This window comes from Brassica napus, chromosome C5 (genome assembly GCF_020379485.1).
Source record: "Brassica napus cultivar Da-Ae chromosome C5, Da-Ae, whole genome shotgun sequence".
Lineage (NCBI taxonomy): Eukaryota > Viridiplantae > Streptophyta > Magnoliopsida > Brassicales > Brassicaceae > Brassica > Brassica napus.
In genome coordinates this window covers 23,350,315-23,368,873 of record NC_063448.1, presented here as the reverse complement: position 1 = coordinate 23,368,873, position 18,559 = coordinate 23,350,315, and the positions used below count along the sequence as shown (strand labels likewise).

General features: G+C 37.0%; 1 protein-coding gene across 1 annotated transcript; it reads left to right on the top strand.

The window, feature by feature from the left end:
• Nucleotides 1-12,396: 12,396 nt before the first annotated feature.
• Nucleotides 12,397-14,610, top strand: LOC106424542. The gene is made up of 2 exons (XM_013865308.3): nt 12,397-13,640; nt 14,001-14,610. The coding sequence occupies exons 1-2, from the start codon at nt 12,873-12,875 to the stop codon at nt 14,388-14,390; spliced, it is 1,158 nt and encodes a 385-aa protein (XP_013720762.2). The 5' UTR covers nt 12,397-12,872; the 3' UTR covers nt 14,391-14,610.
• Nucleotides 14,611-18,559: the final 3,949 nt, after the last annotated feature.

Genomic DNA, 18,559 nt, shown 5'->3' with positions numbered 1-18,559 from the left:
GCATCGACCAGATGGTCGCATGTTTGTCTACTGTCCACACGAAATTTGGCATTTGCACGCCTGCTTGCTCAGATAATAAGACTGAGAGCACACTTTCCAGACTTTCCTTTAAAGACTATACGTCTAGACAATGCTGGTGAGTTTACGTCCCAGACGTTTAATGGCTACTGTATGTCCATGGGGGTAAGTGTAGAACACTCCGTGGCACATGTATATACGCAGAACGGCTTGGCCGAATCCTTCATTAAATGTATCCATCTGATAGCCAGACCATTGCTCATGCGGTCTCAGCTCCCGGTATCAGCATGGGGACATGCCGTATTACATGCAGCAGAACTGATTCGCATCAGGCCATCTAGTGAGCATAGATATTCGCCATCCCAGTTACTCACGGGTCATGAGCCAGACGTTTCCCACATCAAAACATTTGGATGTGCCGTCTACGTTCCGATTGCTCCACCACAGAGAACGAAAATGGGACCACAAAGGAGGATGGGAATATACGTAGGATATGACTCCCCGAGCATTATAAAGTATCTTGAGCCAACAACCGGTGATTTGTTTAAGGCCAGATACGCAGACTCACAGTTTGATGAGTCCACATATCCGACCTTAGGGGGAGATAACGGCCGGTTGAGCAAAGAATTGAGCAAAGAAATCGAATGGTCTCGACCATCAATATCTTGGCAAGATCCTCGGACTAAAGAATGTGATATGGAAGTCCAAAAGATTATACATCTTCAAAAGCTAGCTAATCAATTGCCAGATTCATTTGCTGACCCAAATCGAGTGACAAAATCGTATATCCCGGCTTGTAATGCACCAATACGAATAGACGTCCAGAAAGGACAAGGTCAAGTGGCTACAGAGTCTAACCAACGTCTCAAACGTGGTAGACCTATTGGTTCCAAAGATAAACAGCCTCGGAAGTCCAAGAGAGGTGTTGGATCCGAGAGCATCAAGGAAACCGTCCAGGACATTCATGGACCGGCCGAGCCGACCCAGACGGTCGTGCCAAGTGAGCCGGCCATGCCAAATGATCCGACCGTTCCAAACAATGGGGTTCGGGATGCCGAACTTCTTGGGACACAAGGGCCGGACAATCAAGAGATCTCTATAAATTATATAATGTCTGGAACGAAATGGAACAGAAATGATATCGACGTCGATGATATTTTTGCTTATAAAGTAGCACTTGAGATCATGGAAAAAGATGAGGATCTAGAACCCACGTCCATATATGAATGCATGCAAAGATCAGATTGGATCAAATGGAAAGAAGCTATAAACGTGGAGTTAGAATCATTAAAGAAAAGAGGCCTTTTTGGCCCTATAACCGTGACACCTAGAGATGTCAAACCAGTGGGATACAAATGGGTCTTTGTGAGAAAGAGAAATGAGAAAGGAAAAGTAGTGAGATACAAAGCACGGCTTGTAGCACAAGGATTCTCACAGAGACCAGGAATAGATTATGAGGAAACATATTCCCTTGTGGTGGACGCAACTACATTACGATACTTGATCAGTCTGGCCGTGAAAGAGAAGCTTGATCTGCGCCTAATGGATGTAGTAACTGCGTATCTGTACGGTCCACTGGATAATGTAATTCATATGAGAGTTCCAGAGGGTATTGAGCTCAAAGATAAGAAAGGTTCTCGAGAACAACATTGCATTAAGCTGAATAAAGCCTTGTACGGTTTGAAACAATCAGGTCGAATGTGGTACAACCGATTATCAGAGTACCTAATGAAAGAAGGTTATAAGAACGATCCAATAAGTCCATGTATTTTCATAAAGAGATTTGACAGCAAGGGCTTCGTGATTATGTCTGTCTATGTGGACGACCTGAATGTGATTGGAACCCCTGGAGAGATTTTCTAAACGGTCGAATGTCTAAAGAAAGAATTTGAAATGAAAGACTTAGGAAAAACTAAGTTCTGTTTGGGACTGCAATTTGAGTATGTGGATAATGGAATCCTTGTGCATCAAAAGACATATACAGAAAAGATACTCAAGCAGTTCAATATGGACAAGGCTCATTCCTTGTCAAGTCCTATGGTCGTGAGGTCCTTAGACCTTGAGAAGGATCCATTCGGACCAAGGAAGCCGGACGAGGATATGCTCGGGCCGGAAATACCTTACCTAAGTGCCATTGGAGCCTTAATGTATTTGGCTAGCCATACTAGACCGGACATTAGTTTTGCCGTGAGTTTACTATCTAGATTCAGTTCATGTCCGACACTTAGGCACTGGAATGGAATAAAACATCTGTTCAGATACCTGCAAGGAACAACCGATCTCGGATTGTTCTATACCGATCGGCCAAGTGAGAAGATGGCCGGATATGCAGATGCTGGGTACTTATCTGACCCACACAATACTAGATCTCATACAGGTTACGTGTTTGTACACGGTGGGGCTGTAGTAAGTTGGCGGTCCACAAAACAAACCTTAGTGGCAACATCATCTAATCATGCCGAGATCATAGCCATGTATGAAGCAAGCCGAGAGCTTGTGTGGTTGAGGAACATGACCGGCCATATCCTAAGGGAAAGTGGTTTGGCCGTGGGAAAGGAAAAGGAAGAACCAACGATCATCTATGAGGACAATGCAGCTTGCATAGCTCAGCTCAAAGATGGATACGTTAAGGGAGATAGAACAAAACACATCTTGCCTAAGTTCTTCTTCACCCACGACCTGCAGAAGGCTAAAGAAGTTGAAGTGGTTCAGGTTCGGTCCAGTGACAATTCGGCCGATCTGTTCACTAAGTCTATGCCAACCTCAACGTTCAGGAAGCTGGTTCATCAGATAGGAATGCGCCAGTTGAAGGATCTTCAGTGATGCCTTCATCAGGGGGAGTGTCATGTGTTGTACTCTTTTTCCTGTCTACGGTTTCCATTTTTCCCACCTTGGGTTTTTGGTTTTCCTAGAGAGGTTTTAATGAGGCAACGTCGTGCATGATACAAACCCATATGGTTATGGCATCCAAGGGGGAGTGTTATAAATCATTATGTGGATGGCCCATAACCATGACCAAGACAAGGCCAAACTGTGGCCCAAAAGGAGAGAGAGTCGGCGGCCCAAGAGGAGAGAGAGACAGCCGACTATAGATCTAGGAAGTTTCCATTTATCCGTTTTAGATCTTTTCCTATTTCATGTTGTATTAGGTTTTGATAATTTCCTTTTCATATACTTTGTAATCCTTATATAAGGAACCTCTATTACTCATTAATAATACACAGAAACAATTCCTCATTCTTTTACAACACCTATTGTAAAATTAAAAGCTCAAAAAAGAAACAGTGTAAATTGATTGGTCAAAGCAAATTCTTGGGTCGGGACCCTAGCTGGCTCACTACTAATTACTAGAAAAGGAGACGCCGACGTGGCGACACAGGCTTTTCAGTGTCCTGTCCTTAAAGGACGAGATAGACATTTTTTCCGTTTATTTCCCATGTTGTCCTCTCCACTCCACACCTACATCAAATCCATCATTGACTGAGGGTTCGAATATATAATACCATTGGGATCGGGTCACGCTACGCGCGAAATATGATTTACGTCTGATGTATATAATTATATAAAATTATATAATTTTATGATTGCACGCCACACGCACGCGCGCACGCGCACACGCACGCGCGCACGCGCACACGCACACACACATGTAATACTCATCTGTCCTTAATGTCCTTAATAAAATAAGAGCTGCTATAACCCCATCTGGTCATTAGTGTACAGTCCTCAAAAAATTCAACGTGAATACACTAGCCAAAAGCTTTAAAAAACATACAAACTGGATTTAACAATTATGTAATACATAATGCCAATGTCTTCCAGTAAACAGAAAAAAATGGTTAATTAACTACACGTCTCATCCCTTGTTGCACTCACAAATCATATACACATTTTATAGATGGCTCAGCCAATTCCTAGCATAAAGTGAACATCAGAAAATAGAAAGCAACACGAAAAGAATGACGAAGCTCTATTTCCAATCTAAATGATAACAACAAAACTAAAGAAGAAAAACAACAGCAATAAAGAAAATTCACTAAAAATAATCAGGTCTTTACTGCATTCTAAAAGAACATGAGATGAAAGCTACTTCTCTTCAACCATCATTGTGTTTTTATTGAGAGTTATGAAGAGAGCTGAGAGCATACCATATGAGAAAACTACACAATTGGGTGTCCAATGAAACTAAATTTTACAAACACCTCTAAAACTCATAAACAACTTTGTATTAAGTGAGAATAGACAATCAGCAAAGAAGAGGAAAGGAGCATGATATAAATTTTACCAAGCATTAGGGTATAGAGGAGAATGACAAACAACCGTCCGGAGGAGAGACGGTGAGAGAGATGTTCACCAATAAATGAAACTGAGTCACTGCCATTAAACACACAGCTTCTCTCCCTCATTGAAGAATGGAACAACCTTAGAGTCTAGGAGGAGCTTCTCTACACCCATCAAGTCTCCACCAAGTTTAATGTTTCTTGCTTCCCAGATTCTGAGCAACCGCACCTCTCCGTCACCATGGAAGAACGTCCATCCTTCAAATCAGAGAGGAAGATAGTTGAGGCAGCCATTATACTGAAAATAAAATTAGTCTCGATAATATGAACTGTGAGGATGATGCTAAATGGATGAATCCTTGCCTTTTTATAGGTTAGAATCGCCGACTGGATGAAAGAAAAGAATCATGCAAGATCGTGGTTGTACTGGGGATGAAGAGTTAAGTTTTAGTTAATGACGTTCAATCAATTCGATTCGTAACGATTGGAAGGTGAAGAATAGAACCAAAATGTCATTTAGAGAGACTGATTTGGAGATCATTGACGATGTGTCGACGCACAACACAAATTCAAAACCATTGTTGGTTGGAGTTGGTTGACAGCAGCAAATCTCGAATGCGCTGATGAACCCTACAAAACTTTAACGAAGAGGAAGATAAAGGCACGGGGGGTCTAGCATCTGTTACGAAATCGGCCCACATAGCATTTTTGCAAATAGCATTTTTGCAACTTACAAATTTGAAACTTTCGTTGAAGTCCAATTTATAAACAGAGAAGTTATCGTCGAAGCCCATTTTAAGACAAAAGGCAAGAGATTTACAAAAAATAAGGACACATGTCGCGCTCAAAAGAGCCGATTTTGTGACCTGGAATCCTAGATGGCTTCACCAGGAGAAAATAAACTCTTTTATATATAAATATATATATAGATTCTTCATAGGCTTTTTACTGTAGTTTTTCACTGTCTTGGTCAACTTTAATTTGTTCTGAAATATCAAGAACGTCAAGTTTCACATTATTCTTTTATAGTCACCTATCTCACCTAGGACTAAACAAAATATTAGTAAATTTTGATTCGATTCATGATCTGTTTTGATTCGAACAGAAAAATACGGATATCTGTAACTCTACAAAGAAACACAAATACTAATATGCAATATCCGTAAAAAAAAGAAGCAAATCATAAATACTAATATTTTTAGAAACAAATTTTTGATCCGATCTGTTTTATGCAAATATATACATATATTTAAAGATATATATATATGTTATATAAATATTATATTTTATTAGAAATTTTACAGTATTTTTATTTACTAAATTTATTATATTAGTTATTACAATTTCAAAAGGTAAATAATTTTGTTGTAATAAAATATTATAATTTATATTATTTTGGATTTTTAATTTATTTTACAGATCAAATTGGATATTCGCTCAAAAATATAAAATTTTCCGGATATACAGGATACCTAATATCTGAATGGCTACGGATCGAATCAGATCGGATAATTGATTATTCAGATAAAATGGATCGGATCACGAATACTTCCAGACCCATATATCGAATTTTGCCCACCTCTAATCTCACCGCTAAACCGTTTTTCCTTGTTTCTTTAGCTAGCCATCGAGTCTCTGTATTCCGCGTGCAGAATACCTAATATTTTGCACCATTTAAAAGCAATATTGGTAAAGATAGTCAAGTGAAAATTTATAGCAGGCACATAATAAATTTATACCAGGCACTTATTTGTATGGTCTTGAGTCGGAACTTTTGGAACTTGAACGCCCAACCATCATTTCCTTTGCAATTTAGACAGTATATAGACTTTCAATTGCGTGTTTTGAAGTGCTTTTTAAAAAGGAACAAAACTAACACCAATAACCTTTTTTTTTTTGTAAAAGGCTTATGAGAATACCAATAACTCTTAGTATGACAACAAAATTATCCATTCTAATTCTTTTTAATGAGTATCCTTCATAGCTAATTATAGTGTCATGCATGTCAACCATCAAACAAATATAAATAATAAGAGATAGAAAGAGAGACTTGGCATTTTAATGATTGTTAATGTTGTAGCGTCAGTCTTGTTATTGATTCATGTATGCTTTTGATACTTCATTCTATTTATATTTTAGAAGTAAATGAACTTTGGAGGTTTCAAGAGATACGATCCATGCATGCAGAAGTACATATGATTTAATCCACTACCTCCGTGCAAGCTTCGATATATAGATCACTGCTTCCTTAATTTCGTTCAACTTTCATTTTTATTAATTTTACAGATCTATCATCGACTTTGTTACTTCGAAAGTAATACTATAAATATGTAGTTATATGTGTAAGAAAAAAGAATAAAAAATATGCCGATATAAATTACAGTTGTGCATATATTCTCGTGAAAATCGGCTTGAACTATTTAAAAAAAATATATTTGAACTCTTTGAAAAAGTATGTTCCGAACATATAATTGTTTTGTTACAATATCAAGAAATCAAAAATAATTAAAAACTTCTTCTTAGAAATCATTTGTTTGAGACTTTTTAAAAAGACTTACACCTATGTATTGTAGATTTGTAACGTGGGAGCTTGATTGTTTGTCGTATTTTGCAGACAATGATGAACGGGGTGCCCATATGAGAGCAATAATATCCATCGCCATGCCATGCAAGTTACGTGATGTACACAAATTAGTATCTACATTATCATTCTTTGGCCAAGAAAGTCGCTTTTGAGAATGATACTTTTTCGTTTCTAATTAAAATGTTTACTATATAGAAAAAAATGATAGAGTGCAGTAGCAACACATCGATCGTGTTATCTAATTACTTCGAAAAGCATAGCATATATGTAATTCTAAAAAAAAAGCATAAATGTACGATATGTTTTCGGTAAATTCTTTTTTTGGGATTCTAGAATTTATATATGTCGCTCTACGACCTATAAAATAAAATTTTAAACAACATATGTGATTTTTGGTACTAGAAATTAATAGAAATCGCAGATTAGAAATCAATTTGCATTAGACATATTCTTAATTAATCACTGCAAAATTTATGTGATGGCCGCAAGCACCTCAAGATCGGTAGAAAATGAAGATTTTCCATTAGATAAATAACATTAAATTGTTGAGAACGATAAACCAAACGATGTATATAAATTTAGAACTGGAGAAATTAAATTCTTTTTATGCTCGAACTAGTTATGCGATCTTTCAATACTAGTCTCTAATACCATTTTCATTCCATTTCTATTTTAAAAATATCTATATAGTAATATAGTATAAAAAATAGGGATGAGTATTTTGTCCAATGTGTTTCTCAGAGAAATGCTACTAGTTATGCGATCTTTCAGTACTAGCCTTTAATAGCATTTCTACTTTATTTCTATTTTAAAGATTTATATTATACGAAAAAAAATAGAAGTGGAAATTTTTAAAAGCTTCACTTTGTACATCTCTACAATCAGGACTCACAGATTCATTGAATTGGAAAAACCTTATTCCCTTTGGCATCTCAATAAACATCTTCCCTTAGATCTGGTGGACCATCTGGATTGAAAGGAAACAATTCCTCTTTGAAAGGAGAATTTCATTACAGCGCTCAAATCAGCACGAGAATGGGAAAGGGCGTAGCTCCTACCATCACAATCACTGCCAATCAAATCGAGTTCCATGACGGACAGAGACCCACCAGCTAACACCATTCGATGTAACACGGATGCTGCCTGGAGATCATCAACCTCACAAGCTGGACTTGGCTGGGTTTTCTTGATTTATCTGCTCGGGAGATCAATAGAGGTTCCTCGAACCAATCAGGGTCGTGTCTGAATATTGCGGGCCCTTAAGCAGAAATTTTTTTTTGGCCCATAAATTATTAATATTAAGAAAAATGTTTAAAATTCTATAGATGAGTTTGAACCAGCGACCCTAGAGTAATAAATGCCACAGTTACCAACTATGCTATAGGCGACTCATGCTACAAAATTGGCCCCTAAAATTATTACTCTGATTTTTGGTCTCAAGCTGATGCTTGACCAGCCTATAGCTAGGCACGGCTCTGGAGCCAATCACATGTTTCGTCTACATGCATGGCCGAAGATCTGGCTGTCAGAGAGGCTCTCTTCCACGCTTCCTCTCTAGGAATCACCAAGATATGACTTCGATCAGACTCACAAGTGCTCATGAGAACAATCACTAAGAAATGAGGACCAACAGAGCTTTTTGGAATATTTTCGGATATCGTTTCTCTATCGTCTATTTTTCAATTCTGTCGTTTTGCTTTCTTCTCTATATCAAAAATGGCCTGGCAGACTCTAGGAGCCCAACTTTGTATTTGAACATCTTGCACTGGGCTCTCTCGCATGAGGCCTTTTAATTTAATCCATTAGTTGCTCAAAAAAGGTGGAAATCTTATTCCGATGTATTCTTATGTTACAAAGAAATACATTGAGGCAAAATTTTAATCTCTATTTTACTGCTACAAAAATTTATTAAAATAAAAATGTGTTAAAGACAGTCTAAAGGTAGCATCAACAATGATTTCTTAAGATAGTTTAGGTACAAAAATAAAATAATAAAAGTATGAGAAAGAATACAAAAAAATTGAGAACCGTTTTTTCATCAAAACTTTTTTTTGAATTATATCAGGGTATCATGGCCCCCACCAAAATGGGTCCAGACTAGCCACATGTTTTCTTCATCAAAACTTTTAAGAAGACATGATAGATGGTCTCTACATGCTTCACTTTCGGTTGTTAGATGTGTTTTTAACATTTAAATTTAATGACAATATTAAAAATAGAAGAAAATATTAGGGGGTCTTATTTAATCAATAATCAAAGTTATGCAATCCATCAAATTTTAAAATATTAAGTTATAATTTAAGTTGGTGAATTTTAGATCTGTGTAATAAGCTTTGGATTTTGATTTCAATCAATTACTCATAAGACTCCACAATTTTAAATCAATTTAAAATTAAAAATAATTAAATTTTTTGAAAGTTGAATAACAATGGATTTAGAAAACTTGATTTTAAATATTCATAGAATAACACTAAATTTTAAAATAGAATTTAGAATTATCATTTGAATAACTGTAAATTGTGTTTAGATTTAAACTCTATTATAATATATAAAACATCATCTTAATATAAAATAGTTTAAAAACTAAAGGGGAGATATTCACGTTAATGGTGCTCTAAGACATCCGGCATTTATAAAATCTTGGGAAAATTGTTTTTTTTAGGCCAAAAAATGGTAATTGTGTTCCATTAGACTAATCTCACATATTTTATGTCTTATTAGGCTAATTATTTTTAAAATGGCAAAAATGTCCTCAAATTTAATTATAAATTCGAAATTACAACTAACGAAAAAATTGTAAATATTAAAATATAATAAATAATTAAAGTAATTAAAATAAAAGAAAACATTAAAAATCCTCAAATAAAAAAAAAACTAAACCTACACTTTATGTCCCACAATTTTTTTATTTTTTTTTTCTGAAAAAATGATTTTTTCATATATGGAAACTGAATATTTCCAAATGTTTTCTTTCCATATTTTTCGGAACTGATTATTCTTATCCGTAGAATACAATTTATCTGTAGAACTTGGTTTCTACAGGTTTTTAGATTTATACTAATGTATAGATTTCGATTTCTACAAGTTTTAGATTTACAGTAAATCTGTAGAACTTGTTTTCGACAAGTTTGTAGATTTATAGTAATGTGTAGATTTTGATTTCTACATGTTTCGGATTTATAGTAATTTGTAGATTTCGATTTCTACAGATCTTAGAGCGATAGGTTAAGCGCGGAATGTGTGTTCTAAATATTTTTAGAGTACAATTGTTTACGTAGATCACGTATTTTGAACATAGTAAATTCAATGAAAAAAGTTGATTTTATTTTCTACTTCGTAGAATGTCAGTTCTACTTTATGTAGAACATAATTTGAAATTATGATTTAAACATTTTTAGAACTGGAAAAAATACCACTAAGTTCATATGAATTTTTCATCGGTAGTTACTATTTTTCCAATTTTTTTTGTTTGTAAAACTATTTATTTGATTTATTTTTGAAAATACTAAAAGGCATTAGAGAAAAAAGTTGTAAAAATAGGAATTAACGTAATGGGACATAGTTACCATTATTTTGGTTTAAAAAAATAATTTTCCCTAAAATCTTTGTGTAAAAGAATCTAATCAAAACTATTTCCCTTTGTTTGGAATATATCTAGTATTCCAACTATATTAAAATTATGTAAATATGAAAAGTAAGCATTCACGTACTCTATAAGGCTCAAGTGTTGTAGCCAATGATATTAAAAAGGTAAGTAATTTACTTATGGCTTGTGCACGTGAATTAGAGATTCGTAAATCAAAGCTTTTTGAAAAGAAAGTATGAGAAGCAATCATACAAAGCCAATAGTTTTTCGAAGTTTGAGAAAAGTATATATCCCTTAATTTCTCAATTAAAATGGAAATGAGATCTACATCCAAAATCTTCCAATCTCTTTTTTTTTCTTTCTTTTGATTAAAAAAAATCTTTCAATCTTATTAGTTTTAAAATAGATACATCACTCATGCATTTGTCTTGTTGGTTAAGACTGTTTATGAAATACTATGCATACGAGATGGATTACATCTTTCCACAAAGAGATTTGGTCCATTTAGTCGGCTCGGATTGGCTTAGCTCAGCGACTACCGGCACGACGCTCACGGTCAGCTAAAGACTAATTTACTCGGTGTCCCAAGCTTACTGCACCAGTTCAGCTTGACAGCCCGATTGCTCGGTCCAGGTACTCGGTCCGAGAAAAGGCTCAGCCCATTAGGGTAAGACAACCTAGGGCAAAAAGGAAGGAAATTTGATCTATAAAAAGACAACAAGTTCGACGGGGAGAGGGATCCACACTCGAACACACACTTGGCGACTAGAAATTATAATTTTACTTGTTTGTATTTCTCTAGCTCTAGCTCAGTCTACATAATTTTCTAGTATTTATGTAACAGTGGTTATATGAAATCCTAACGACAAGGAAAAATTTGATGTATGTCCTCAATTTGAACTATTTTTTTATTCGTCTTTCTTATCATTTATTTACTGTATATCATCATCACCATATATTTAAAGAGCATCTCCAATATATTATTCTGCTTTTATTTTAAAGTAAAATAATTTTATAATATAATTCAATTTTATTTCATTTTCATTTTACAGTGAAAAATAGTGTAGTGAATGAAAATAAATGCATTACTCCATTTATAGGCTTGTGGCGACGCCAACCGGCCGAGGAAGTCACGTCTCCTCTCTCAGCACTTCCGTGAGAGCATCACTCACATCTCCATAATGAATCCTATCCGAACCACCTACACCACTTCTACTGTGAATCCTCTTAGATTCCCGCGAGCTGGGTTTTCTCCTGGTAGTCATCGTGTCACAGAGCTAGGATAGAACGAGCTAAGAGAAGAATGCAACTAAAGGTATATGGCTGCAAGTTTTATAGTCTTAGAAACATCGCGATAAGGGAAAATCATACCTGAATGACATAGATAATATCCCACGAAAATTGACAGAGGATCTTGGAAGTGTATCTCAACGGGAAAAGAATATTCAAAGAGGTCTCGTTCTTAACGAGGTTATCATTGAAACCCATCAAGCACTAAGGGACAAATGTTGGACCTAGTTCATGGCCCAGTGACAGGGCAGGCCCATTCTTTGAGAGACCCCGATTTTGACCTCGAGCATGGTTGAGGACAATCTGAACCTAGCAGGTATTACCTCTAATATCGACCTAGACTTCACCTTTTGTTCATCAGCTTTAGTTAATTCTTTCTTGTATTCGATAAATCCTTGTAACCCTTAGTGTTTCAACTTTGATATATAATTCCATTTTTATCGACTTGAATCTGATTACATCATTGTGTTTGAAGATATTAATGTGCATATAGTTCTTTTTCCCTAATCTTTTACATACAAACATTACCAAATACCTAGTTGTACAGTAAAAATATATGATACAAATATGATACTGAACAAAAAAAAACAAAAAGTGTAAATTTTATGGAACATGACCCATTTGCTCTCTTTTTGAATATGCTACATATTTAGAAATGCTAGATTCACATAAGATTTTCTGTCCCCAGAGAGAAATAAATGAATGAATAATTGAGAATTTTATATGAAAAAAGAAGAAGAAAAAGAACAAATTTAATTTAATGAATGAATGGGATAGCTACTTAGATTTTCTATTTTCCCTTTTCATTTGGCTCCCCATTTTGCAAGAATTGTCCTTTTATTGCAGTACGTACAAAGATTTTGACCAGTCTTCTCACTCACATGAAAACAAATCAAATCAAATCAAATAAAAGTATCCCTAAAACATAAACACTCACTAACAACACTACACCTATCCCCACCCCAAGACAATCCCTTTCTTCTCCCCCTTTCTCCAACACCTACTACCAAAAGCCTCAATTTCTCTCAAAAACTAATCTCTCTCTAGTTCTTTTTTTTTTTTTTTGAACTGAACCTCTCTCTAGTTCTTGAACTTTCAAGATTTCAAGATTCACATGGCTGACAAAAGTGGTGGGCTGGCTATGATGAGAGAGTACAGAAAAGGGAACTGGACACTGAATGAGACGATGGTGCTCATTGAAGCCAAGAAGATGGATGATGAGAGGCGGATGCGGCGGTTCATCGGCCTTCCGGCGGCGGAACAGTCACATGATAGCCGGAGTAGTAGTGGTAATAAACCGGCGGAGCTACGGTGGAAATGGATAGAAGATTTTTGCTGGAGGAAAGGTTGTATGAGGAGTCAGAATCAGTGTAATGACAAGTGGGACAACCTCATGAGAGATTACAAAAAGGTAAGAGAGTATGAGAGACGAAGGGTAGAATCGTCTTTTGCCACGGAGTCTTCATCTTCAGCTGCTGCGGAAACGGGGACGTATTGGACGATGGAGAAGAGTGAGAGGAAAGAGAGGAACTTACCGAGTAACATGTCGCCTCAAACATACCAAGCGCTGTTTGATGTGGTAGAGAGTAAAACGCACCCTTCTTCGACCGCCGCAACCAATGTAACCGCAGCAGTCGCTGCTGCAGCAGCAAGTGGAAATGGTTCAGGCGGTGGACTACAAATCCAAAAAATGATACAACAACAACAAGAACAAGGTTTAGGATTTGTTCAGAAACATCAAATGAATCAGCCTCACGTTTTATTACCTCTTCAGCCGCCACCACCACCCCCACTTCCACCGTCTCAAGCGCTGCAACCACGACCGCTACTTTTGTCACCGCCTCCACCGCCTTCCTTTCATGCGCAGCCAATACTGCCCACAGTAGGTACCTTCTTTCTTTCTCTTCTTAACTTCTAGCAATATTATATTGCAAGTTCAAAAAGAAAGAAAACTTCTAGCAATATTGCTCTAGTTAAGTTTGCATTTTTCTTAAATTAGACAGCATTAAAACGTCGACATGTAATTTACCATTAGTATACGGATGGACCTTAAATTTATCAGTATACAATTTAATTCATTTCTTTTGAATTTATAAAGTTAATGTTCTTCTTTTATTTTACACAAGTCATAAATAATCACTTTATTATTTTCAATAAGAAGAATATTTCATTACATTATTAATAACTGATATTGACAAGTATTTTGGTTGGGATTATACTGGAAATATAAATATTTTTGAAGAAGGATACTAGCTCAGATTCTGATACGAGTGAGCATCCAGACACATCACCGGCGAAGCGAAGAAAGACAATTCCGACAACAACCGCCGGTCCAAGCGGCGCCGGCAGAGGTAACGCAGAAACGGAGGAAGGTGAGACTGTAGTGGCTGCTGCGTTTTCCAGAAGTGCGTCTGTGATCGCAAACGCGATAAGGGAGAGTGAGGAGAGACAAGATCGGAGACATAAAGAAGTCATGAGCTTAGAAGAGAGGAGATTGATGATCGAAGAATCAAATGTTCAGATTAACAGAGAAGGGATGGGATTGGTGGAAGCCATTAATAAGCTCGCGAACTCCATTTTCGCTTTGGCTTCTTCTCGCCATAATAATCAGCATCAAGGAGGTCCATCATAATATCATAAATTTGTTAATTTGATTAGGGAAGTGATTTAAGTACGTAAATTGCTATTTAAGTTTTACTCTTTAAATGAATTTGTGAATCCATGCAATATTAATTAAAATATGATTGTTGATTACTACTGTACCTGGTTAAATTAGAACTCTCATAAAGAATGCGATATGTTTTGAGATAAGTTTTGATTTGATTCATAAAATATGATTATGACTTATGATATTTTATGTTTCTATAGAATAAATACATCAAGTTAAGGTGCTTAGTAAATTTCTTGTTTAAGTAGGTCAAGAAGACCATTCTTGTTTAATTAGGTCAAGACCCTATCTTAATTTACTTAATAGTTTGAAATGAGTTAACTACATTTTATTCGTGCATGATAAGAGGTTATACAAATTAAAGTATCTGTGATTTGGACCGTTTGATAGGTTGTCCAAAAAAATTGCACTGACCAATTTTTAACCTACTTAGACCTAAAAGACTTAGATCGGAGTACGTGGATATCTAATTATGGACCTAATCATACAATTAAAAAGAAAAGCTACGTGTATGAGAGCTTTTGGGAATGGAGAGCGTGAGAATGAACGCGCATAAAGAGGATCGCGTAGGGAAGCATTTAAGTGAGAGAGAAAGTGGTCAAAGTGTGCAGAGAGAGCAGTCAAAGGAAGGGGAAGAGTGTGGAGGCCATTCTTGCGAGTATTATTGGTTCCCTTTCTCATTCTTCTCTCTCTCTTCAATGCATCAAAGCATAGTGTCATGAGTTGTGACAAAAACTTCTATTTTAATACAGTTTTTTTTTTGCAAAAATTGTTTTTGAACGAACATGGTGTATTGAATATAGTAATCCGGGTCGATGATAAACGATGTGAATAGTTAATTTTAGCTTTATAACAAAGTCCAGAAGACGTACATTTTCGCGTACTCTCTTAACATTATAAAACTCAGAAGCCATCCTATTGTACTTTGAAAAATGAAGAAATTGGACACAAACCACATACATACTCCAACCACTGCACAGTTAAAATTTCATATCTTAGTGGGTTTTGGTAGGGTTTGAAATTAGTTGAAATAACTTGAGAATGTAAAAATGATAGAATTTGTTACTGATCTCGTTAGGCAATAGCCTGTATTTATACAACGTAAAGGATCCTAAAGTGATAAGGATCAGGACTAGTTACATCCTTATCCTTAGTCTAAGTAGTCATTATCTTAAGATATAGTAGTTATCTCATTACCCCCCCTCAAGTTGGAAGTGTGAGATTTCGAATACCCAACTTGGACATAAGATCTTCAAATGAAGGCCGAGGTAAAGCTTTAGTAAGTATATCGGCAAGCTGGTTCTTTGATGAGACATGAGTAGTAGAGATGAGCTTAGACTTGAGAGCATCACACACATGATGACAGTCACACTCTATATGTTTGGTACGTTCATGAAATACTGGGTTAGAGGCAATGTAGATTGCTGACTTGCTATCACAGTAAAGTTGCATAGGCGCTGGATGCTGAACGCCGAAAGATTGTATAAGACCCTTCATCCATTTTAGTTCCTTGACAGTTTCAGACATTGCACGGTATTCGGCTTCAGCGGAGGAAAGAGAGACACAGTCTTGTTTCTTTGGTCTCCATATGACCCGAGAATCCCCAAGGAAGATGAAATATGCGCTTACAGACCGGCGAGAAGTGGGACAACAACTCCAGTCAGAGTCACAGTAGGCACTTATCTGAAGCGAGTCATTAGCTTTTAAAACAATTCCTTGGCCAGGACAGCCTTTGAGATACCTAACGACACGAATAGCTGCATCCCAGTGAGGTAATAGAGGTTTCTGCATAAATCGAGCAAGAATATGAACAATGTACCCGAGTTCAGGTCTTGTGTTAGTCAAATATATCAATCGACCAACAAGACGTCTGTACTGGTGTGCGTTGGCAAGGGGACCCACTGCTTTAGCCAGCTGATGATTAAGTTCAACTGGAACTGGAGATGGCTTGGCGCTAAGAAGCCCTGCCTATGCTATTATATCAAGTGCATATTTCCTCTGTGACATGTAGATAACAGAGGCATTCCTCGCAACTTCGAACCCAAGAAAGTATTTAAGAGTACCAAGGTCTTTCATACGAAAGCAACGATGGAGGTAGTCTTTGAACTCTTGAAGAGCAGTAGTATCATTGCATGCTATGATAAAATCATCAACATATATCAAAATATGTATACAGACTGAACCGCGAACCTTGGAAAATAGTGAATGGTCTGCGTAGTCATGAGAGAAACCAAACTGTGTAAGGGCGGTTGTGAGCTTCGCGTACCAGCAGCGTTGAGCTTGGCGAAGGCCATATAAAGATTTCTTGAGGCGACAGACTTTGGTCGGATCTGAACATGTAAACCCCTGAGGTAGCTTCATGTATATCTCTTCTTCAAGATCTCCATGCAAGAAGGCATTGTGAACATCCATTTGATGGACATACCAGTTTAATGCTGCCGCAAGTTTCAAAATAAAACGCACTGAGGCGAGCTTTGCAACAGGGGCAAAAGTTTCATTGAAATCTTCTCCCTCGGTTTGATGATTTCCCAAGACAACTAGACGAGCTTTAGGTCGTTCGAGAGTACCATCGGCATTATATTTGTTAGTGTAAAGCCATTGATTGCTAAGAGCCTTCTTTCCTGGAGGCAACATTGTGATATCCCATGTGTTAGTAGCATCAAAGGCATCAATTTCTTTTCCCATTGCATCACACCATATTTTAAGCTTTACGGCTTCTTTGAATGATCGAGGAGGATCATCGGCAATGATAGTAGCCATGAAGACGCGATGCTTGTCTGTAAATAATTCATCAGAGACATAGCTAGAGATGGGATAAGGGGTGATACCTGAGGACGTTCGTTGAGGACCAAGATCAGTCGAGGAGAGAGCATGAGAGAGTTTATTATTATCAGTAGTCTGAGCAGAGTGTGAGACATAGTCTTTAAGTAGTATTGATGGAGTTTTTTTGTCCAAGTCCTCTTCCAAGAATCTCTGGAGTACCCGAAGACGAGCTTTCTGCAGGAGTGGGTACAGATGAGCGTCGGACAGGTGATGATGGTATATGAGAGTCAGCTATTGGAGGAGGAACAGAGGATGAAGTAGTATCAGGTACCACATCTGAGGTTGTTGTTGTATCTGTGGTTGGTGGTATGGCTCTGGGAATTGCCATCGTAGTAGGATCTATAGTCGAAGTAGGTAGGATAGGAGCTTGTTGCGTGGAGGAGACGTCTTGAGGTTCTGAACTCCCCCTGGAAGGTATATTAGGTAGTAGCCAGTCATCGACAGCAGTATCATAATGATTAAGGGGTGGAGAAACATAGTCATCAGTGTCAACTCCTGGAAACTTTGATTCAGAGAATGCAACATCACGGCTTGTAAAGAAGTCCTTAGTCTCGAGATCATACAGAGACCACGCCTTCTTGCCATACGGATAGCCTACAAATATGCATCGCCGGCTTCGGTCACCAAACTTATCTTTATCACGTGCTTTGCGATGAGCAAAACACAAACACCCGAAAACACGTAACTGATCGAGATCTGGTTTCTTTCCAAATAGAAGTTCATAAGGTGTTTTGCCATGAAGAACCTGAGATGGAGTGTAGTTGATTAGGTGTGTTGCAGTGAGGATGCTTTCTCCCCAAAACGTAGACGGTAAGCGAGCCTGAAACAAACACTCTCGTGCTATGTTTAGTATGTGTCAGTGTTTCCTTTCCACACGACCATTCTGTTGTGGTGTATCCACACACGATGTCTGATGGATTATACCATTTTGTCGAAAGTATCCAGATAAGACCATGAATTCAGAGCCATTGTCTGTTCGAATCTGTTGAACTGATCTACCAAATTGTTTCTCGCAAAGAGCAAAGAAGTTCCTAAGTAAACCCGACACTTCAGACTTTTCCAACATCAAATATGTCCAGACAGCGCGGGAGTAGTCATCAACAATGGTAAGAAAGTATTTGGCTCCACGGGAAGAGGGGGTTCAGTATGGTCCCCAAACATCGCAATGTATTAAAACAAATGGTGCCGTAGCTTTATTTAAACTTTCAGGAAAACTAGAACGAGTTTGCTTAGCCCTAAAACAAATTTCACAGGACTTTTCTTGTTCAGAATCAAAACACATTTTGTCTAGAATATGTAAGGAAGATAAA